General features: G+C 34.3%; 4 protein-coding genes across 9 annotated transcripts; 1 reads left to right on the top strand and 3 right to left on the bottom strand.

Moving 5' to 3' along the window:
* Positions 1-2,015: 2,015 nt before the first annotated feature.
* On the bottom strand, positions 2,016-3,489 carry LOC105131563 (probable galacturonosyltransferase-like 4). Its single transcript, XM_011034601.1, has one exon. It carries the CDS (start codon positions 3,160-3,162, stop codon positions 2,122-2,124), a length of 1,041 nt encoding a protein of 346 aa, XP_011032903.1. The 5' UTR covers positions 3,163-3,489; the 3' UTR covers positions 2,016-2,121.
* Positions 3,490-3,868: 379 nt separating this feature from the next.
* LOC105131562 (UDP-Glycosyltransferase superfamily protein) lies at positions 3,869-6,232 on the bottom strand. The gene has a single exon (XM_011034600.1). It carries the CDS (start codon positions 6,072-6,074, stop codon positions 4,599-4,601), a length of 1,476 nt encoding a protein of 491 aa, XP_011032902.1. The 5' UTR covers positions 6,075-6,232; the 3' UTR covers positions 3,869-4,598.
* A 1,217-nt stretch (positions 6,233-7,449) lies between these two features.
* LOC105131561 (charged multivesicular body protein 5-like) lies at positions 7,450-10,331 on the top strand. Its single transcript, XM_011034599.1, has 7 exons — positions 7,450-7,663; positions 7,771-7,922; positions 8,325-8,418; positions 8,967-9,038; positions 9,187-9,298; positions 9,552-9,709; positions 10,028-10,331. The coding sequence occupies exons 1-7, from the start codon at positions 7,595-7,597 to the stop codon at positions 10,079-10,081; spliced, it is 711 nt and encodes a 236-aa protein (XP_011032901.1). The 5' UTR covers positions 7,450-7,594; the 3' UTR covers positions 10,082-10,331.
* Positions 10,332-12,719: 2,388 nt separating this feature from the next.
* LOC105131559 (basic leucine zipper 34-like) lies at positions 12,720-16,723 on the bottom strand. 6 transcript variants are annotated; one of them, XM_011034597.1, is made up of 6 exons: positions 16,387-16,723; positions 15,750-15,899; positions 14,798-15,399; positions 13,732-13,807; positions 13,338-13,464; positions 12,720-13,144 (listed from the first exon to the last, which is right to left on the bottom strand). In XM_011034597.1, the coding sequence occupies exons 3-6, from the start codon at positions 15,319-15,321 to the stop codon at positions 12,990-12,992; spliced, it is 882 nt and encodes a 293-aa protein (XP_011032899.1). In that variant the 5' UTR covers positions 15,322-15,399; positions 15,750-15,899; positions 16,387-16,723; the 3' UTR covers positions 12,720-12,989. The 6 variants fall into 6 exon arrangements, with proteins under 6 accessions (XP_011032899.1, XP_011032897.1, XP_011032895.1 ...); XM_011034595.1 differs by lacking the exon at positions 15,750-15,899 and having other exon boundaries at positions 14,798-15,478; XM_011034593.1 differs by lacking the exon at positions 15,750-15,899 and having other exon boundaries at positions 14,798-15,474.
* Positions 16,724-18,448: the final 1,725 nt, after the last annotated feature.

Here is an 18,448-nt window from a genome sequence, read left to right as displayed (position 1 = left end):
TTGTTACCCCATTTTCCAAGGATAGAACATCACATGTTAACCAATTGCCGAAATAAATATACCATCTCCCAGGTCCCCTCTTTAGACGGCAACCACAGCTGTTTTTTCTTTCATTTTCTTGTTTTTTAAGTGTTTTCGGCCCAAGACATGCAGAAAAACGACAACCAATTTCATTCCTGCGGCATTTGCCAGAGGCTCTTCCAGTTCTTCATGAACAACCTTATTGCTCGTCCCTTTAAGAGCATCACTTTACGCCATGCAGATGCAGAGCCTCGCAGCTCAACTGCGGCACCTGTAGATGACTCATGGAGAAATGAAGTGGACTCTATGGTTGAAGAACAAGCACCCTTGATTCTTGAAAGTACTATAGGAGAAGAAAAGCGGCACCATCAGGGTCAAGAAAGGTCAAAAGATACTAGTTCAGGATCTGAGATTCAGGTTCACTTCAAGCAAACTGAAGAAGAATTGGAGCATTGGACTTCTGTTGACAAACTCGGCTCTTCTGTCCATGAACCAATGGAAGGTAGCACAAGAATTAATGATGGTGATCATCCTAAATTGAAGAAAGGTGACATCATTCCCATCCCTTTATCAGCGAAGGGACAGCTCCCTGATGACAAGCTATGTATACAGAAAAGCAAGAAGGTCACTGAGCCATCCCTTGACAAGGAGGAGCTCTCCCTAGCTCAAGTGAATGGTGTTGCTAAAGGCATTACCGCTCGACGGAAAGCCCAACAAGAGGCAGAGACCAATGTGAGCACCATGGCTCGAGGAAGAGGTCCCAAAAAGTTTGTCAGCATACAGGACGGCAAGGAGGAAGATAGAGCAAAGAAAGGTAAGAACATAATAAGTGAAGATTGGACACTACCAGGAAAGCAGGAGCCAAAAAAGGTGTTCCCAAGGCATCTCATAAGTGTGGCCTCAAATATCAATGAGAAATCAGATGCTTTTATCCAAAGAAAAAAGGAAGCAATGAGAAGAAATTTTATCGTGGAACGAAAAAAACCTTAGTCTACATATGGGCGATGAGCCGGTTCCTTGTTTATTTGCACCATGCTGTTTGTACCAATTATCACTGTCGTTGATTAGCCAGTTCCTGTAACTATATGATGCTGCTAAGTGCACCCTGGAATTTGTTTCTATTGTCTTTAATTATGTTATAGTTCAATCATAGTACTAGCAAGTTACTCTTCTTTATGTTTCTCTACGGTCTTTTCTATCCACGATTAATGGTATCCTCGAACCTGTTCCGATGTACCAGGACTAGTTATTTGTCCTCTCCATATCTTGATTGTTTTTAATCCCAATTCGGATGTACCAAGACTTGGTACCTGTCCGATTTTAAGCAGATGATCCGATCCATATCTTGACTCGGAAGCAAACCCACTCACCGAGAAGGCTTCTATTGGGCAATCATTTCATGACTCGGAAATGAAAGGTGCAAGCAAAATTTTGACAATTCCCCAAAGCTAAGATTAAGACATGCACAGTTTATCTGTCAATTTACTAGGAGCACAGAGGAGATCATAAACTTGCTACAACAGAAGGGCGGGGTTCCACAAATTGAAAAAAAAAAAAAAAACTAAAGTAATGAAACTAAACTGGATTCAGAAATAATAAAGTAGTGCATAGAAAGTTGTATAGAGGGACAAATAATTTTTTTCCACAACCCCCATCATTGTGTCATTGTCCATTTCACAAGGAACTCAAGATCTTCCCTCAAGCTCTATGCAATAGAATCAAAATTGATGAAGATAGCTTCAAAAGTCCATGCTGATAAGCACTAGTAGAACCAAAAAATTAAAACCCTTATGGCTTCTCTTTTCCACCTCTTACAACAGAACTTTGATTAAGGTTTTTTCATAAGATGATCTCGATAGGATAGAACAGCGAAAAATCCTCTCTTTTTTTTGCCTAAGATTTTGAAAGGAAAAAAGAAAAGAAAAGAAAAGAAAAGAAAAGAAAAGAAAAAGGGTCCTTGCGGACCTTAAATGATATGAAAGAATGGGAAGAAATTTGTTTTTGAAGAGTTCTTTAAAAAATTTGACTTCTTAGCCATTAGTGTATCTCCTCTTGCTCTCCTAAACCACCAACCCCTTCCTTTTCTCACTGACTCCATCCTCATTCTTCAAGAGCATGCATCGATGAGCGATAAAGATCGTATGGAGCCCAGAGATGATCCACAATGCATGGTTTCCTTGAGTCAAGCCTCAGCCAAGGTTTCCCTTTCCCACTCCAATGAAGCAAACTAATAGGTCCTGGGTGCAAACTCCTACACTTTCCTTCCATATTGTCACCCCCTAATCCATGCTGGTTCCATCGATGGTCAACTCCTTTGATGTTCCCAGCCAAGACCAATAGAAATGGCGGCAATGAACCTAAATGATAGATTCTCTTTTGCTTTTGCACTGTCATCCACTCTTCAACCTTCTGTGTAATCCCTCCTTGCCTCCACTTTTCCACATCCACAACCATGACTCCTGTGTTAAAATAACAAGGCCTTCTTCCATGAAAAGTCTTGGCCAAAACAGGATCAAGCCAAAATAGTTTAGAAAAATAGTTGGTGAAATTTGCATGACAATATTCTGGAGCAGCCAAAACCTTTTCCTCTAAATCAACCTCCCATAATTTTGCAATATCATCAACAACAACAAGATCAGAGTCCAGATAAATCACACGTTTAACGTCGGATGGGATAATGTCAGCAAGGTAAATTCTAGCATAGTTTAAAGGCTGGTCTAGAGCCTGACGAATGGATTTAGATATCTTGCCGCGAACACGGTTGGAATCAAACCGGTAAAATTTGAAATTAAGGTAAGGGAAGGTGGATTTGATGCTGGAGAAGACCTCACGCTCGAAACGTGACCAGAGAAAATGGAACTCCATGTTTTCAGGGCAAGTAGAATGTTGGAGGATGGATAAAACGGCAGCCATGGTGCCTCTAAGGTAATTGGCATCAAGAGTCATGACAATGTGGATTCTCTGAAGCCCACAGCAATCCCCATTTCGGAAAGCTGGAGCCTCCCTGAATACAGGGACAGCAGCGAATGGTTTTCGGACAATACTGAGGCGGATTCCCCTAGAAGAGGATGATGATGATGCTATGCTCGCCACAATGAGGAAAGACAGGAGGCCAAGGAGGGACGAGGCACAGGAGGCCATCCTGTCCTGAACTTGGGAAGGTGCTACGAGAAAGGCAAGGGTAGGTGGTGCTCAGGGGAGAAGAGCAGCCGTGGCCATTGTTGGGGGTTGGTTAAGATAAGGTTCGAAAGAAATAAAAACTAATGATTGATAGACAACAGGAAGGAGAGAAGTTGGTGAGATTGTGAGGAAGAGAAGATTCCTCGGAGGGAAGGAGCTGTTCTGTTCTTTTTTTGTAATAAACCGAAGGCAAGACCCCATAGAGCTTGCACGAGATTCCTAAGCTGTTTTACCATTTAGGAAGTGATTTTTATTTTTTTACTTTTTTTTTTCTGTATACCCTCCAAGTTTTTTGCCTACTTCATTGGTAAAACACGATTTTATGGGAAGATTTTGGTGTTTTTTTCACTCAATTTGGTTAGCTTTTAGGTCAAGAAATAGAAAGACTGTTTTTTCCAAAACAGTACGGAGAAACAAATCGAAAAATTACACAGAATAATTTCGTAGTTACTCATCATTTAATGAAATGATTTTATAAATCAGTTATATTATACTATACAACACTTGCCACATCAGTTTGTGTGTGTAAAATTTCCCTTTCCAAAAATATATAAAAATATATAGTGCCACGCACCCTCTACCACTAGGGTTGTTCACAGAAAAAAGGCAAGCTTTCGAAAGAAATCTGAAAAATAACGGCAGACATAATATATAGGAGAGCACAATAAGAACAAAAATTCCTCTAAAATGGGTTTTAGTCAAAGCTTTTTTTTGCAGATAATGCTGTTAAGTAAATGATACCTGCTGAAAATATGATACTCTGAAACATACTATTGATGCTAGAGTTCTTTGAAGAATATTGACTAGAGAGTGGCTAATACTCTCCAAATCTGATAAGAGGAATGCGAGGAAATTCTTAAAAGAACTGAAGGAAAGGTTCTTTACTGCATGTTCCAATTGGCCCATTCAAATATTGTTAGTCAATCATCTACCTCTCTTCCTGAATTACAAAGATCAAGCAAATTGATCAGAAATTTGCCTATCCTTGATGGAAGATTATTTAGAACGTCAAGCCATTACACAAAGCACTGTCTAGTGCATAGAGTTTCCCACGTATTGTTGCACTCTTGAATTAGCAATTCTAGGCACTAGCACTCTCTCCAGCAGCCATGCTCAACAACAGAAGCAACCTAGCAGATGCTTAAAACCTGAAACTTAGCTCTTGAATGTCTCAAAATTTGACATAATTTGTCTATACAGTGACAGAACATTTGAACATAAACAAGGACAAGTTGGAAATGAAGTCATCCGGTTGTTCAAACATCCCGTAGACCTGCAAAATACATCACGTCTCTCCTCATTTACAAAGATGGCGTGCCATATTGATATCTGATTACTTAATTCCCCAGCTGACCCACACCATATATGAACTCCACAAGCAAGAAGAAGAAAAACTCTCAAATCATCCGATCAAGTAGATTTTCAATTAGATCTGTGACAACACCAGAAACAATCCGAGGAGAAAACCTTCTAATCATGTCTTCCCTTGCTCGCCTTCCCCTCATATTTGCTTCCTCAACATTAGTTATTACATGCCTCATCAGAACTTGTAGCTTATCAATAGAAGGTTCAGCCCAAAGATGCCCTTCAAATGGCCCTTCCATAACTTTACTCATTCTATCCACCAGTAATGGATAGCTGTTCTCCTCTGTCAAATACTCTGTTGGTCCAGACCAATTCGTTGCAATAACTGGCAAAGACATTGACATGGCCTCCACCAGAGGCCTCCCCCACCCTTCTCCTCTTGATGGAAGAACAAATGCATGGGCAGCCTTATACATTCTTGGCAAATCAACCTGAGCTATATGAGTATCAATTACATAAACAGGCGCCCAACCTTTAACTGGTTCCTCTATGCCAGAATGCTCAACAAACTCTACAATCTTGTTGCCAAAATTCCTATCAGAATGGTAAGGATTTGTTAGCAAGTACAAAGCAACCCCATCAATCCTAGAAAACTCCTTCAAGTATGCTTTCAACAATACATCCCACCCTTTCCTATACTCCCACTTAAACACACTCAAGAAGACAAACTCCATCTTCGAATCCAGATCCTTCTTTCCTGAACCCAAAACCAAATTTCCTATTGTAACAAGATCTAAAGGCTCATAATTTAAAGGATTAAAAAACTCAACATCAACAGTTTGAACCACTTTAACAACCTTAGATGGATCAACCCCACTTTGCACAAATGTAGACACATGAAAATCAGTAGGAACCCAAATATAATCCATTCTATTACATCTCTTAACATGCTCAGCAATCAGTCTATCAGTCTCAAACATGGTTCTACCAATAACAAAATTGAAATTTTCATAACTAGTTGGTGGACAAGGCCTGGTTTGAAACAATGGTGGGTACCAGGCACCAGGCTCACTATGACATATCACAATAGTCTCATTTACTCTGCATTCAGTTTGATAAAGCTTAACAGCCAAGTTCTTGGTTTCTTGAGGCAAACCTTCCCAAAACTCCAAAGATTCTAGATCACCGTGCTGCTGAATACTCAACTTAAACTTTTTCTTGTTCATGTTTTCATTAAGTGCTAAAATATATGACCAAGATTCTGAACTATACCCACCACCTGAAAGGAAAGGTGCCATCCATAAAACACAGTGAGAGGGTACGGAAATGTGATTTGGTTGTTGGGTTTTGGTGGGGTTTTGGGTTGAATAAAGAAACTCTAGGAGTTCTTGAAAATAAGAGGGGTTTGATGTGAGTGTTGATTTTAGGTGTTGGATTTTGAAGTAGTGGCTTGTCTTGATGAAGAAACTTAGAGAGATTGCTAAAAAGAGGATCAGTATTGATAAACAGTAGATTTTAGAGGCTTTTGATCTTGTTGCTGGGTGTGGTTGGTTGTCGTGGGTATCCATGGTAGTGGACTATTGAGAAATTTAGAGATCTAAAACTACACAGAGGGAGTGACAGAGAGAGAAGGTACCAGAGCTTGAGAAGGTTCTGCCTAAGAAGAGGAATGAGCTCTTTAGTTCGGATCCCCTAATAGCCGGAGAACGTTCCAGTTTTCTGCTTCTAAAAGCTATATAACCCTCGAATAAAAAAAAATTCATTCCAAGTTATAGAATTTAATTTGTAATAAATTTATTGAAAAAATAAAACTGAAAAATAATATAATATAATAATAAAATAAATTAAATTAAATTAACTTGAATTAATTTGTAAAATTCCTAACCCTAATTATAAAAATAACATAATTTTATAAAAAATAAACTAAAATAAATAACAAAACTTAAATTATAATCATTTAAATAATAAAAATATTAAATAATAAAATTAAAAAGACAATTAAAAAAATAAAAATACTCGAGACGATCAGGTTAACTCGTCAAACCCATTACATAAGTCATGAAGTCGAAATAACAAAAAAAAAATTATAATCAATTAAATATTAAGTCATGAAGTCGAAATAACAAAAAAAAAATATAATTAATTAAATATTAAAAATATTAAATAATAAAATTAAAAAAATTAATTAAAAAAACTTGAAATAATTAGTTTAATTTGCTAAACCCGGGATAACAAAAAAACAAAAAAAATAAAAAATTAAAAAAACTTGAAATAATTAGTTTAACTTGCTAAACCTGTTACAGGGATAATGGAGTTGAGATAACAAAAAAAACAAAAAAACAAGTTATAATAAATTATATCATATTTAAATTATAAAAAATAAAATTATAAAAATATAAATTTTTAATAAAAAATTATTATTTAACCAAAACAATTCAAATCAATCCTAAATTAAATTTTACAAGTTTATTTTTAATAGATAAAAATCTAACTTAACATCTTATTATTTATTATTTATTATTTATTATTTATGGGCATTTGTCTGACATATTTTAAAAAATGATTAAATCAATTCAATTTAATAGATAATACCACTCATATAAATTATTTCAACTGCATATAAAGATTCAAGTAAAATATATTTTTTTAATAATAAAAAATATCTTCAAATCAGTTGAGGTTCAATTAAAACTATTTTTTTCAACAAACTATTTTAAAATTGCAACCTCTACATTAATCTCTAACAAGGTAAAATAAAATAGGCCAATGGACCTAACAATATCAATAAAATCAAAATCAAAATCACTACCAGTTACAAAAACTGGTTTCATTACATGGCATGTTACCATTGGACCTAAAAAACCAATCCAACCAACCAAAAAACGCCACGTCATAAATCAAATAGAACCCTTATCCATCAAAATAACACTCCCTTTGCAAGCTCCAAGAGACTTCCTTTAACGCGTCAAAGAAAAACAGAACCAAAAGCAACAGTCTTTACTTCTTCGAAAACAAGAAAATCTCCTTGTTTTTCTCTCTCTCGGTTCTCTCTTTCAAGAACTTGATCGTTGTGTTTGTTTCTGGAAACATGAAGAGAGTTTTTGGTCTAAAAAAAGATAAAGAACCACCACCTTCAATTCAAGATTCATCAGATAGGGTAATTTTTTCTTGAATTCTCTGTTTGTGTATTTTCAAGAAAGTTTTGAACTTGGATTTTGTTAGATTTCTGACATGGGTTTTTAATTTGATGATAAAAAATGTTAGATTAATAAGAGAGGTGAAACAGTAGATGAGAAGATCAAGAAGCTTGATGCAGAACTTGCGAGGTATAAAGAACAGATCAAGAATACAAGACCTGGACCTGCTCAAGAGGCTGTTAAATCTAGAGCTATGAGGGTTCTTAAGCAGAAGAGAATGTGAGTATTTACATTTCCCCCCTTTTAATGTGATTTTGGGAGTTAAGTGGCTTGTGGGTTTTGAATTTTGTGATTTAAATGACTGGGTTTCGTTTGTTTTTTACTCTGGATTTGATAATGGTAGGTTGTGATCATTACTTTGAAAGAAGCCCTGAGGTTTTCGGATTGTTTTTCAGAATTTGAGCTTCAAAGTTTTCACCTTTTTCGTTGCATTTGAAGCACTAAACTGTAGCTATTGCCTGTTTGGATGTTGATTTAGGGTGGGTGCCATTTTTGTTGGGCGTAATGAAATGTAATGGATTGCATTTGCTTAAGTTTAATGCTAGGGTGACGCTATACAGCTTGATTTTTATATTGTCAATTGCCTTAATGGCTTATGTGATCGGTAAATCTGTTGGACAGGTATGAAGGACAGCGTGACATGCTTTATAATCAAACGTTCAACCTTGATCAAGTTGCATTTGCTTCTGAAGGAATTAAAGATGCTCAACAAACTGTATGTTCCAAAACATCGATATAGTTTTAAAAATGTTCACGTTTGAAGTAACTAGTAAAAAGTGCCCTATAAAGCATCTGTTTGTGAAACTGAATTGACACTTAAAACCAATTTTTCTTGTGCAAAAAGTAGTGGACAGTAAAGGCATACATGCTATGAATAAGGCATCCCTGTGAGTACTTGTTTGCATGTTGTTTTTGAAGATTCATCTTACACCAGATAGATTTGTGGTTGCATTGGGGATGGGATGCTCACCTTGAGATATTTGTTTGCCTTGGTAGCACCTAAAGGGGCATGGTTCAAGCTGGTGGAGCAATATGTGTAATCCAATGGGAACCTGCAGCCTACCTCATGAGAGGTAGGGGATGAAACATCTACTGCTAGGGAGGGATTGCTTATGATTCATGAACATGGTTTCTTGTATCATCAGCATGCATAGCCATTTAGTTTAAGATATAATATATATGACCACGGCATTCTAAGTGAGTGAGTTTAAAAGAAATTTACTTCACTTCTCACTGGCATTAATTTTGCGGTTTTCTTTTCAGGTGTCAGCTTTGAAATCCGCCAACAAGGAATTGAAAGGATTGATGAAAACTGTGAAGATTCAAGATATTGATGTATGTAGTCTGTCAACTCCAAAGCCCCTCTTCCTATCCTGTCTTTATGGCTTATCTATTGGGATCTCCTGGAAATCATGATGAACTGATGATAGGTGTTTTGTACCTCCACCCCCTTTTTATTATCACTCTCTCTCTATTTCTGTAGAACTTGCAAGATGAGATGATGGACTTGATGGATGTTAGCAGTGAAATTCAAGAGACCTTGGGTAGAAGCTACAGCGTGCCGGATGATATTGATGAGGAAGATCTCATGGGTGGTAAGCTTAAGATCATTCAAAGGCTCATTACAGTTTTTTTTTTACTAAATTGAAGTTTTGATTTGCCATTCAGCCTAGATGTTTGAGAAGCAAGTTCTTTAATATTGTATAGTCCTTTAGAAGGAGCACATTGTCGAAAATATTTCCCCTACTCTGCAACAAAAAATTGAAACAGTCCTTCATGCACTGGTTTCAAATAAATAATCCATCTGTAATATATATCTTATAATTGTTCTATTCATTTGGAATGCAGAACTTGATGCTTTGGAAGCAGACATGGCAATGGAAACTGAATCTGATGGGGTGCCTTCTTATCTGCAACCTGATAAGGAACCTGATCTTGATTCAGAACTGAACTTGCCTTCGGCACCCACAGGACATGCAGCACCAGCTGGTAGAGCCAATAATCAGGTATTAAATAGTACAGCGAATATATATATTCACTATAGTGAGTGTTGTGAGAAGTATATTGAGTCACATGGTTCCTTAAACTCTCATCGTGTACTGATATTTACTTTTGATTGGGAAGAAACGTTTCTCTATTTAATGGGACAGAATACTAATTTATCTATCAAAAAAGGAAAACAATGGAGTTTAGATTCCTTCATACAAGCTTAAGAGAACAGCCAGCTTGTTTCCCAGAGTTAAATATGCTGTACCTGCATTTGCCATGTGTCTTTCTTGGTGTTTTGCCTAATGCTTCTTTCCTTGAACCTTGATTCTTGACAGGCTGAGGATGAACTGGGCTTACCTGCTGTCCCTCGGGCATCTCTTCGTGGTTAGGTAGTTTCTTTTGTGATCCCTGTGAATGTAATTAAAACTTGGAAGAGCTGTATGCTGCACCCTTGTAAACGTGCATATTTACCACGATTGATAGGGTGATTTAATTGGTGTTTGGAGGGCTCTAGTCCTTGCAATGATTTAATAATAAGTACTGTGAATACATTTTGTGAAAAGGGATACCTCTGAACAGTTTGGCGATTGGAATCTCCAAGGTTAGATATGTAATGAAGTTGAAATTTTTTACATGTAATTTCTTTTTTTTCCAGCTTGATATCAATATTTTGATTTTTTTTATGTTTATTATAACAAAAGCTAAATAATACGGGGAAATCACTATAGATTAAGCGGCATTTCTTTAGCTTTTAAATTTCTCATATTTTCAGGAGCGGATAGATATTTCTTTAGCTTTTTTTCACAAGAAAATCTAATTTTTTTCAAATTCTAAAGGTGTGGAAAAATCATTATACATCAATAAATATTTTATTATAGATTATAATAGTAATTTTATTTTTAATTTATAAATACAAGTAAAAAATATTTTTAGCCTTGGAAAAGAGAAAAAAAAAGATGTTTTGTTTTTTTTGGAGAATTTTGGTTTTTTTTGTGGGTATTTTGTGCAATTAAGAGGACCATGAGGATATTTTAGTATTTTTATATAATATTTTTTAATTTTTAATCAAAAAATTACTAGTGTGTTCTATATATATTCTAATGAGTGGGTAGTGTCCGTGTCATTAAAAAAATATGTGTGACATTTCTTGATAGCAAAATCTAGTCAATTATTATATCACTAAATGTATAGTTGTGTTTTTTTTACATATTAAGCGGTACATGTAGATATATCATGGTTGGATTACTGCTAATAATTGATTATTTGTTTTTTTTCCTCTCATGACAACTAAAATACACAATTATCTTTTTTTTAGTTGTTACTTCCTTAAATCTAGGATGAGTTATCTTCTTTTTGTTTGTTGTTTACTTAAATCTAGGATGGGTTATCAGATCCAAACAATTTAGACTTAACAACCATGTTTGATGACAGATTCAAGTATGGGTCTGGAAAAATTATCAAACCTATGCACCAGACCTACTACTGTAGGTTAAGTATTTTTGTCAAATTTTTTTTTTTTTTTAGATTAACGTAGATGTCCGGGTCAGCTTGCGCGCACCACGACTAAATTTGAATTGAGAATGATTGTAGACCCCAACTCCTTGTATTTGAGATAGTTGTTGTTGTTTATATTATTATTGTTGTTATAATTATTCAAGTAAACTTAGATAAAATATATTTGTCAGATTCAAGCAACTCAAATTTAAAAATTATTTATAAACAAAGTATGAATAAATATAAACAACAAAAATCTAATTTAACATTTTAGATCTAAAAATTTTAATCATATCTTTGAATTGAAATAGTTTAATTTTTATGTTTATGAATTTAGCATTTTTTCTATAGAGATTTTATCTTCTCCTTCTCTCTTTTTTAATATTTTTTTAAGTCAACATCTGGAATTTACATTACTCAAATATCTAGACCTGTAATCATGTCAGATCCAAATAACTTGGATGTGATATAGTAGCTAGATTTAAAGATTTAAAATATTATTTATATTCTTTATATTTTTTTAAAAAAAATATTGATTCACTACAAAGAGCGCAAGTGAATTTACTAGTATATACATAAATAACAAGTTTACCCTATTGTTCTTATAAATTTTTCCAAAAAATATCAAAATTTTATTCGCTTAAACATTATTGATTCACTACAAACCCAAATAAACTGGAAAATTTGAACTGAAAACATTTTCTGAAAGTTGTGAAAAAATTAGAAATATCATATTATTTGTTAATTATATCAAATTTGATCCTCAAACTTTTATATTTTGTTTTCAATATTTATTTTTTAATTTTTCTCTTAAAATTTAATTTTTATATTAACTTTAGTCCTTATTTTTATAGTTATTATTTGTTTTTTCCTTATTATTTTTTTATTGAAATTTTTTATCTATCAAATTTAATCATCATTATTTTGATTGTTACTTATTTTATTTAAAATAATTTATAAAATATTAATTATTATTATTTTAATTTCTTCATCTTTTAATTTTTTTATTTTTTAGATGTAATCTTGATTATTATGATTATTATTTATTTTATTTGAGATAATTTATGAATTATATTTTTTCAATTATATTTTTTTCAACCTTTTAATTTGTAAAATTTAATTCTTATTATTTTAATAAATTTTAAAAAATAAAATATTAATAAATTATTTTTCAGTTTATTTTTTATGATATAACCAAACACTTTAAAGTATTTTTCAATTTATTTCACATTACACTAATAAATATCAAAAAATAATTCATTTTTCTAAATTCACTTTCCAAAATAAAATACATTCCTGCAACCAAACAGTCCTTTGTTATGTTTCCTTTCCTTACCATCACTTTAAATCTATAGCTTTCTACACGCTGAGTATTCTAGTGCAGTAGCGGCACCTAACCGCTCTGATGCCGCAGTTGAATGAGCGAGGAAGGTGTAATTTTCAGTGCTTAAAGGTGGGGAGATCTTCTGCAATGAAGCTTTCTTTCATTATTCCTCGTTTAGATTTGAATTCATCAGATGATAAGAGCTTTACTTTAATGATCAAGCACGAGATTGTAACCCGGGCATGGATGCTAAGATAATTCTAGTGAAAAGATGATGCCACTCCCTGTTATACAAGTCCGTTCACTGGCGGTTCATGTACAGCAAGATATAAACAACTTGTGCCCCGGGAGTGCAAGGTATCCTAACCAATATATGACATGATGCAGCAAGGCTGTCTACTTTTTTCACAAAATGACACTGATGAGTAGAAAATCATGTTTGAGACGTATTGTTGAAGCATGGACACGGACTCCCCTGACTAGTTAAGATTAAGTTTTGCCATCTGCCATGTAACTTCTGATCTAGCTGCCTCCGGAGGGCGACTTGATCTGGAATAATTTCTGAACTTCAAATTTGTGAAACCTAACTTGTTTTTCATTCTCTCAGCTTCCTTCTTCAAAGCCTTATGTTGAGCTGAAAGAAAATGCATGGAAGAAGAAAATAATGTACTAGGGAAACTTGAGTACCTTATTCCAGTTTCGTACAAGAAAAACTAGAATAATAAGGAAGCTGTGTTACGTTTCTTCCCCGTTGAAAGAGCTTTGAAATCCTCAAATATTATATTTGGGATGAATTTTCAAGAAAATCATAGAAATATGGAACTCACCCTCTGCGATCAATTTTTCCTGCCGTATTCTGGCCTCCTGCTGCTTTAATGTGTTGTTTTCCAGGGACAAAGTAGCACGTTTCTGAAGCATAGAAGCAACCTTGACTGCCAACTCTGACTCCAAAGTCTGCAAAGAGTTATACAGCTCCTGAATTTTTATTTACTAAACAAGAAATTCTTGACAAAATAAAAAATATGAAATTTCTTTAGGATATGATTGAAAATTTCTCAACATCAGTTGATAAGATTTAGACTGCGATTTATCATGCACAAGGATTAAAGTTTCCCCATCTGCATCAAGAATAAAATTGCTGCATGCTATCCCTGCAAATAGAGATTCAATCATACAGAGACTAAAGTGGGACAAAAATGCCTCATCTCTCGGAGGAATTACCTGCAGAACATTAACAGTTCTTTCAAGTTCAGCAATATACTGGAGTTTACGAACTCTTGAGCGTTGCCCGGAATGCCTATCAAGAAAGCCACCAAAACCAGTAAGATTGTCTCCATGTTTTGCATAACGTTAATGAGAAAAGACACTAGAAAACATAAAGTTTTAGATCGAATACTTTGTTTGGAAGTGAGAATCTCCTGACTTTCATCTCAAGTACAATACAATTGCAAATAACACCACGCTCTATGTACAATGGTAGGTTTTCCATGATATTCTTCTAGTAAAAACCCTACGTGTGTACTTCAATTTTCAGTGACAGCCAGCACCTACAGACTAGAATAATCATATAACCTCCTCAAGCACATAGTATGAAGGAGAACATTTCTTAGGGACAGTAGTACAGAATTCTGAGGCTTGCTCTCAGGTAGTAAATTTGGTACTTGTGCTTCAGTCAAAGTTTGTGTCTAGGGACATTTGTAAGGGAAGATTGGTTAGGGAAAACCACCGACAGAGATCATCTTGGATGACCATACTAGTTCATGGAGTAGTTCTTACCAGAAAATTAAACGTTCCTCCGGAATTTGTATTGTTTCAAAAGACAATTCCAATCAATACACAGAATGGAAAATCTTACGCCTACAAGAAAATTGTTCACAAACATGACCAAACAAGCATAAATGAAGTTTCAGTACAGAACAACATGTGAATGTGAAGAGGGAGGGGGGGGTCCGGTATAAAGTGGACACATCATAATCAGCAAGGAAACATAACTACAAATTACTTGAGCAAAGCTGAAACTAGGTTGCTAAATCTTGGTTCAGTACTTCCAAATTTGCCTAACATTGATTCCAAATTGAGCTACAATATTGTTAAAGCAAGCTGGGGCATTAACACACAATCGGGAATCTTCACCAAAATATCAGGGTAGCGCAGATGACCATCCCAAGTTCACAACAACAAATGCCTAAAAATTGCTTAGAAATTGATGTGATAAAAAGAGTAATTACGATTACCTTAGAAATACAAAATAAGCGAGCAATCAAACAAGAGTGTTTCAGATTCTAACCGTTTCACAGGGTTTGTCTCGCCATTGAGCTCCTCAGCTGAACCACATGCATTCCCCATTTGATCCAAGGGTTTAGTCCCCGAAATGCACAGGCTGCCGTCTACATACTGCAAAGGATTTTGAAATGCATACTCCGATAGGGCTGATGCTATGGCATTTTCCGAGAAGGTCACATTCCCTCTTCTCCTAGGAGAATTAGGACCATACATAGAAGCTGACTCCAGTCCACTACAAGTTTCATTGCCACCTGAAGCAGCTTCATCATTATATGGACTCAAACCTGAAAATGAATTCACAATACCATCCAAGAGGGTGACCGAATCACTGGCAGACCGGCGAAGACACTTTCCTTTTGAATCTGCATCTTCATCACTTAACAAATCATCAAGCCATGCTGGCTTCTCCTCCAGAACTGAACCTTGGGAGGGAGACCTGTGGTGTTGCGGACTGGATTCGTGAATTGGATGAGAAACGACATGCTTCCGAAATGGGCAGCGAGGAGGAAGTAGGGATTGCCTTGACATGGTGAACACCAATAACGGGGTTTTTTCAAACTTCAACTCTCACAGATACTCATTCTTAGGCCTGTATTGCACGCACCTCTAAAGGAAAGAAAACAACACAACATGTCCCCCCATTCAGCAACTTTAGTGTCATGTCTCTTACAGCATCCTAACCTACCTTATTGGTAGAAAACTTTATAATCAGAAAAGATTTATAGAGCTTGTAAAAGGAATCAAAACAAAGAAGGAAAAGATAGGCATGGTCCTTTGCTCCACAAATTTCAAATAAAAGTCCCGGAAGAACAAAAAAATAAATTCTTCTTTTGCAACCCATTCATTGTTCAAAACAAACACCAAACTTTTGTTGCCTGATGCCAGCCCATAATAATAATAGGAAGACACAAGTGATGAACATCGTGGCTTGCAACAAAGGGAGGGTTACAACTTACAGTACAGATTCCCTTCAGTGAGAAATCAAGAGTAAATTGTCTTTAAATGAGTTCATTAGCTTCACCATTAAATACAGGATTTGACTACGAATGTTTGATTCCTATTCTTTTTTCTGTATTCTTTCTTTGGCTCATATCACCCTTAAAATCCTGCAATACAAAGATTTTTCTTTTAAAGTTTCTAAAATCCAAAACGATAAGAATCATAAGTTCCCATTATTCTATCTTCCAGCTTTCATTGTTTCACTCACTGTCTAGGCAACCAAACTCGAGGCTAAGAAAAACCCAGAACCATAAATTATCGGTCTACTGCTGCATTTAACATTTCTTGAAAAGAAGAAGAAGAAGAATTGACTTTCATGGACGAATTAAAACTTCAAAGCTAATAAATGTAATTTAATCAATGCAACAGTGACACCTTAGAGTAGCAAGATTCAAACTTCACAGAAATCAAAATACAAAAAATAGTAAAAAAAAAAAAAACAACGTAACATAATAAGGAATCAAAAGAGAAAATAAAAACCCTGAAACAAAATCAAATTTCTCAAGAAGAAAATGAAATAAAGAACCAAAACACTAAAAGGAAAAAAAAAAGGAAAAAGAAAAATAAACCATGAAGTTTAAAACTTGGACTCACCTTTTGTACTTGCTGTTAAAATATCTTCACCAACAAGGAGAGAAAGGGAGGGGAAGGAAGGTGAGGGAATAGTTAAGGTTCTAAGGAGGCAAGGGACCCCTCGTAAATCTTGCAAAAATAAATACCAAGACAAAAAACTACTACAGTGCACTACACCACGCAAAGGAGAGTAGCTCTAATAAACTCAGTGACTCGGTCACTCCCAGTTGCTGCTGTTTGTGGGATACAGCAAGATGGGAGAGTACGGATTGTGGGTCCTCTGCTTTGGTTGGTCCTGTCAGCCTTTCACTTTTCTTCCTTGATTAGCAAAACCAGATATAGAAATTTGGAGTATATTTTTATTTTATTTTCTTTTTCAAGGCAGAGCTAATAAATATGTAAGCAAAGATATGGTAGCACGATTTTCTATGCTGTTTGAGGTTTTTGTCCCGCCAGATCCTCGGTGATCATCTGTATTTGCTCGTGTAATCCATGGATAATTTAGCTAAAAATGCTAAACTATTATTTTATGACAACATATTTAACTCGAAAAAACATATATATATGTATATATAAAGGTAGATTGTTTTTATTATGAAGATGGATATCCTTGGATTTGTTTATTCATCAATCAAAATTAAATATATTTTCTAAACATAATATTAATGACATATTTATGAAAATTTAATGATTTTTTTGAATATCAACTCTGAGATTTAAATTCAAAAAAAATTGTATATCCTAAATATTCAAATAATTCGATTTAATATTTTTTTTCCAATTAAGATAAATTTCTAATCTCGCTCCAGTGATTCATGAGTTCATTTCTTAATTTATAATTAGATTCTTAATACTTATATGCTGTTAAAAAAATTATAAATGGTATATCTTTTCGTTGAAGTGGTGGAAGCAGTCCAAATTAGCTTTTATACATCATATTAAATTAATTTTTATAGAATATTAAGCAACTATTTGTATTTATATAATTACTTTATATTGTCAAGATTCCTTAATAAATGCAAATCAGAAAAAATAGCCAGTCATGTAATAGATTTTTGCCCCCCTAGACCGTGGTTTAGCGTGACGGGTAGGTAACCCAACCCGTCTCTCACCTTCGATGCACGTGGAAAATCTTTTGTTGCTGTCACTGCTTAAAATAAATCGCTTGCGGGAAAGAAAAGAATCCTAGAACCTGGAGAATATTAGAGTAAGTTATAAACCAGTCCTTTTAGTTTTACAAAAGTAACTAATAATCCATGCAGTTTTAATTAATTAAATTAAGTGTCCATCGTGCTTATTTTTTATTCTTAAAATTATTCACAGCCATAAAAAAACATTCGAGCTGAAGATTTTGTCTTTTCTTATAGTTTTTTAACCTCATCAGGTTTAAAATCGGGGTTTTGATAGGGTTATTTAATTGTTTAAGTTAATTTTTTAAATTAAAATAATATATTTTAATAAAGAATAAAAATTAATGAGTTATAACTAAGTTTTTTTATTTTTAAAATTATTCACAGCCATAAAAAAACATTCGAGTTGAAGATTTTATTTTTTTCTCATAGTCTTTAAACTTAATCAGGTCTAAAACCCTAGTTTTTATAGAATGTTTTGATTGTTTAAGTTAATTTTTTAAATTAAAATTATATCTTTTTAATAAAAAAATAAAAATTAATAAATCATAACTAAATTTTTAATTAAATTTTATCCTATTAATAAAATTATCAGATGAACCCGTTAGATTAATCAGATCATCACGAACTTTGTCTTTTTCTAATCTTTTTACCAGTAGGATCGAATTATAAAAGGATGCTTTTTTCTCGACAGATATCGATAACCAAATTTGGGAGCATCTTAAAACTCTGCTATTAATAACTATGCAGTAAGATTAGAGATAGAGCACGGCATGATGTGACATTGATATTTCAAAAAGGTAAAACAACTAGCTAGCACTTCAAATTAAAAACAATTCTTGCTTGTTGACAATCCATGGCGCTGTAACTTTACAAATTCCTTATTGGACTGGAGACATGGTTTGTGGGTATTTTTGAAAAGGTTGTGCATGTGTTTTTTTATCCACCACCAT

The sequence above is a fragment of the Populus euphratica genome, unplaced genomic scaffold, assembly GCF_000495115.2.
Source record: "Populus euphratica unplaced genomic scaffold, PopEup_1.0 scaffold24.1, whole genome shotgun sequence".
Taxonomy (NCBI): Eukaryota; Viridiplantae; Streptophyta; class Magnoliopsida; order Malpighiales; family Salicaceae; genus Populus; species Populus euphratica.
Note: the sequence above shows the minus strand (reverse complement) of the source record. Positions and strands in the feature narration are given on the sequence as shown.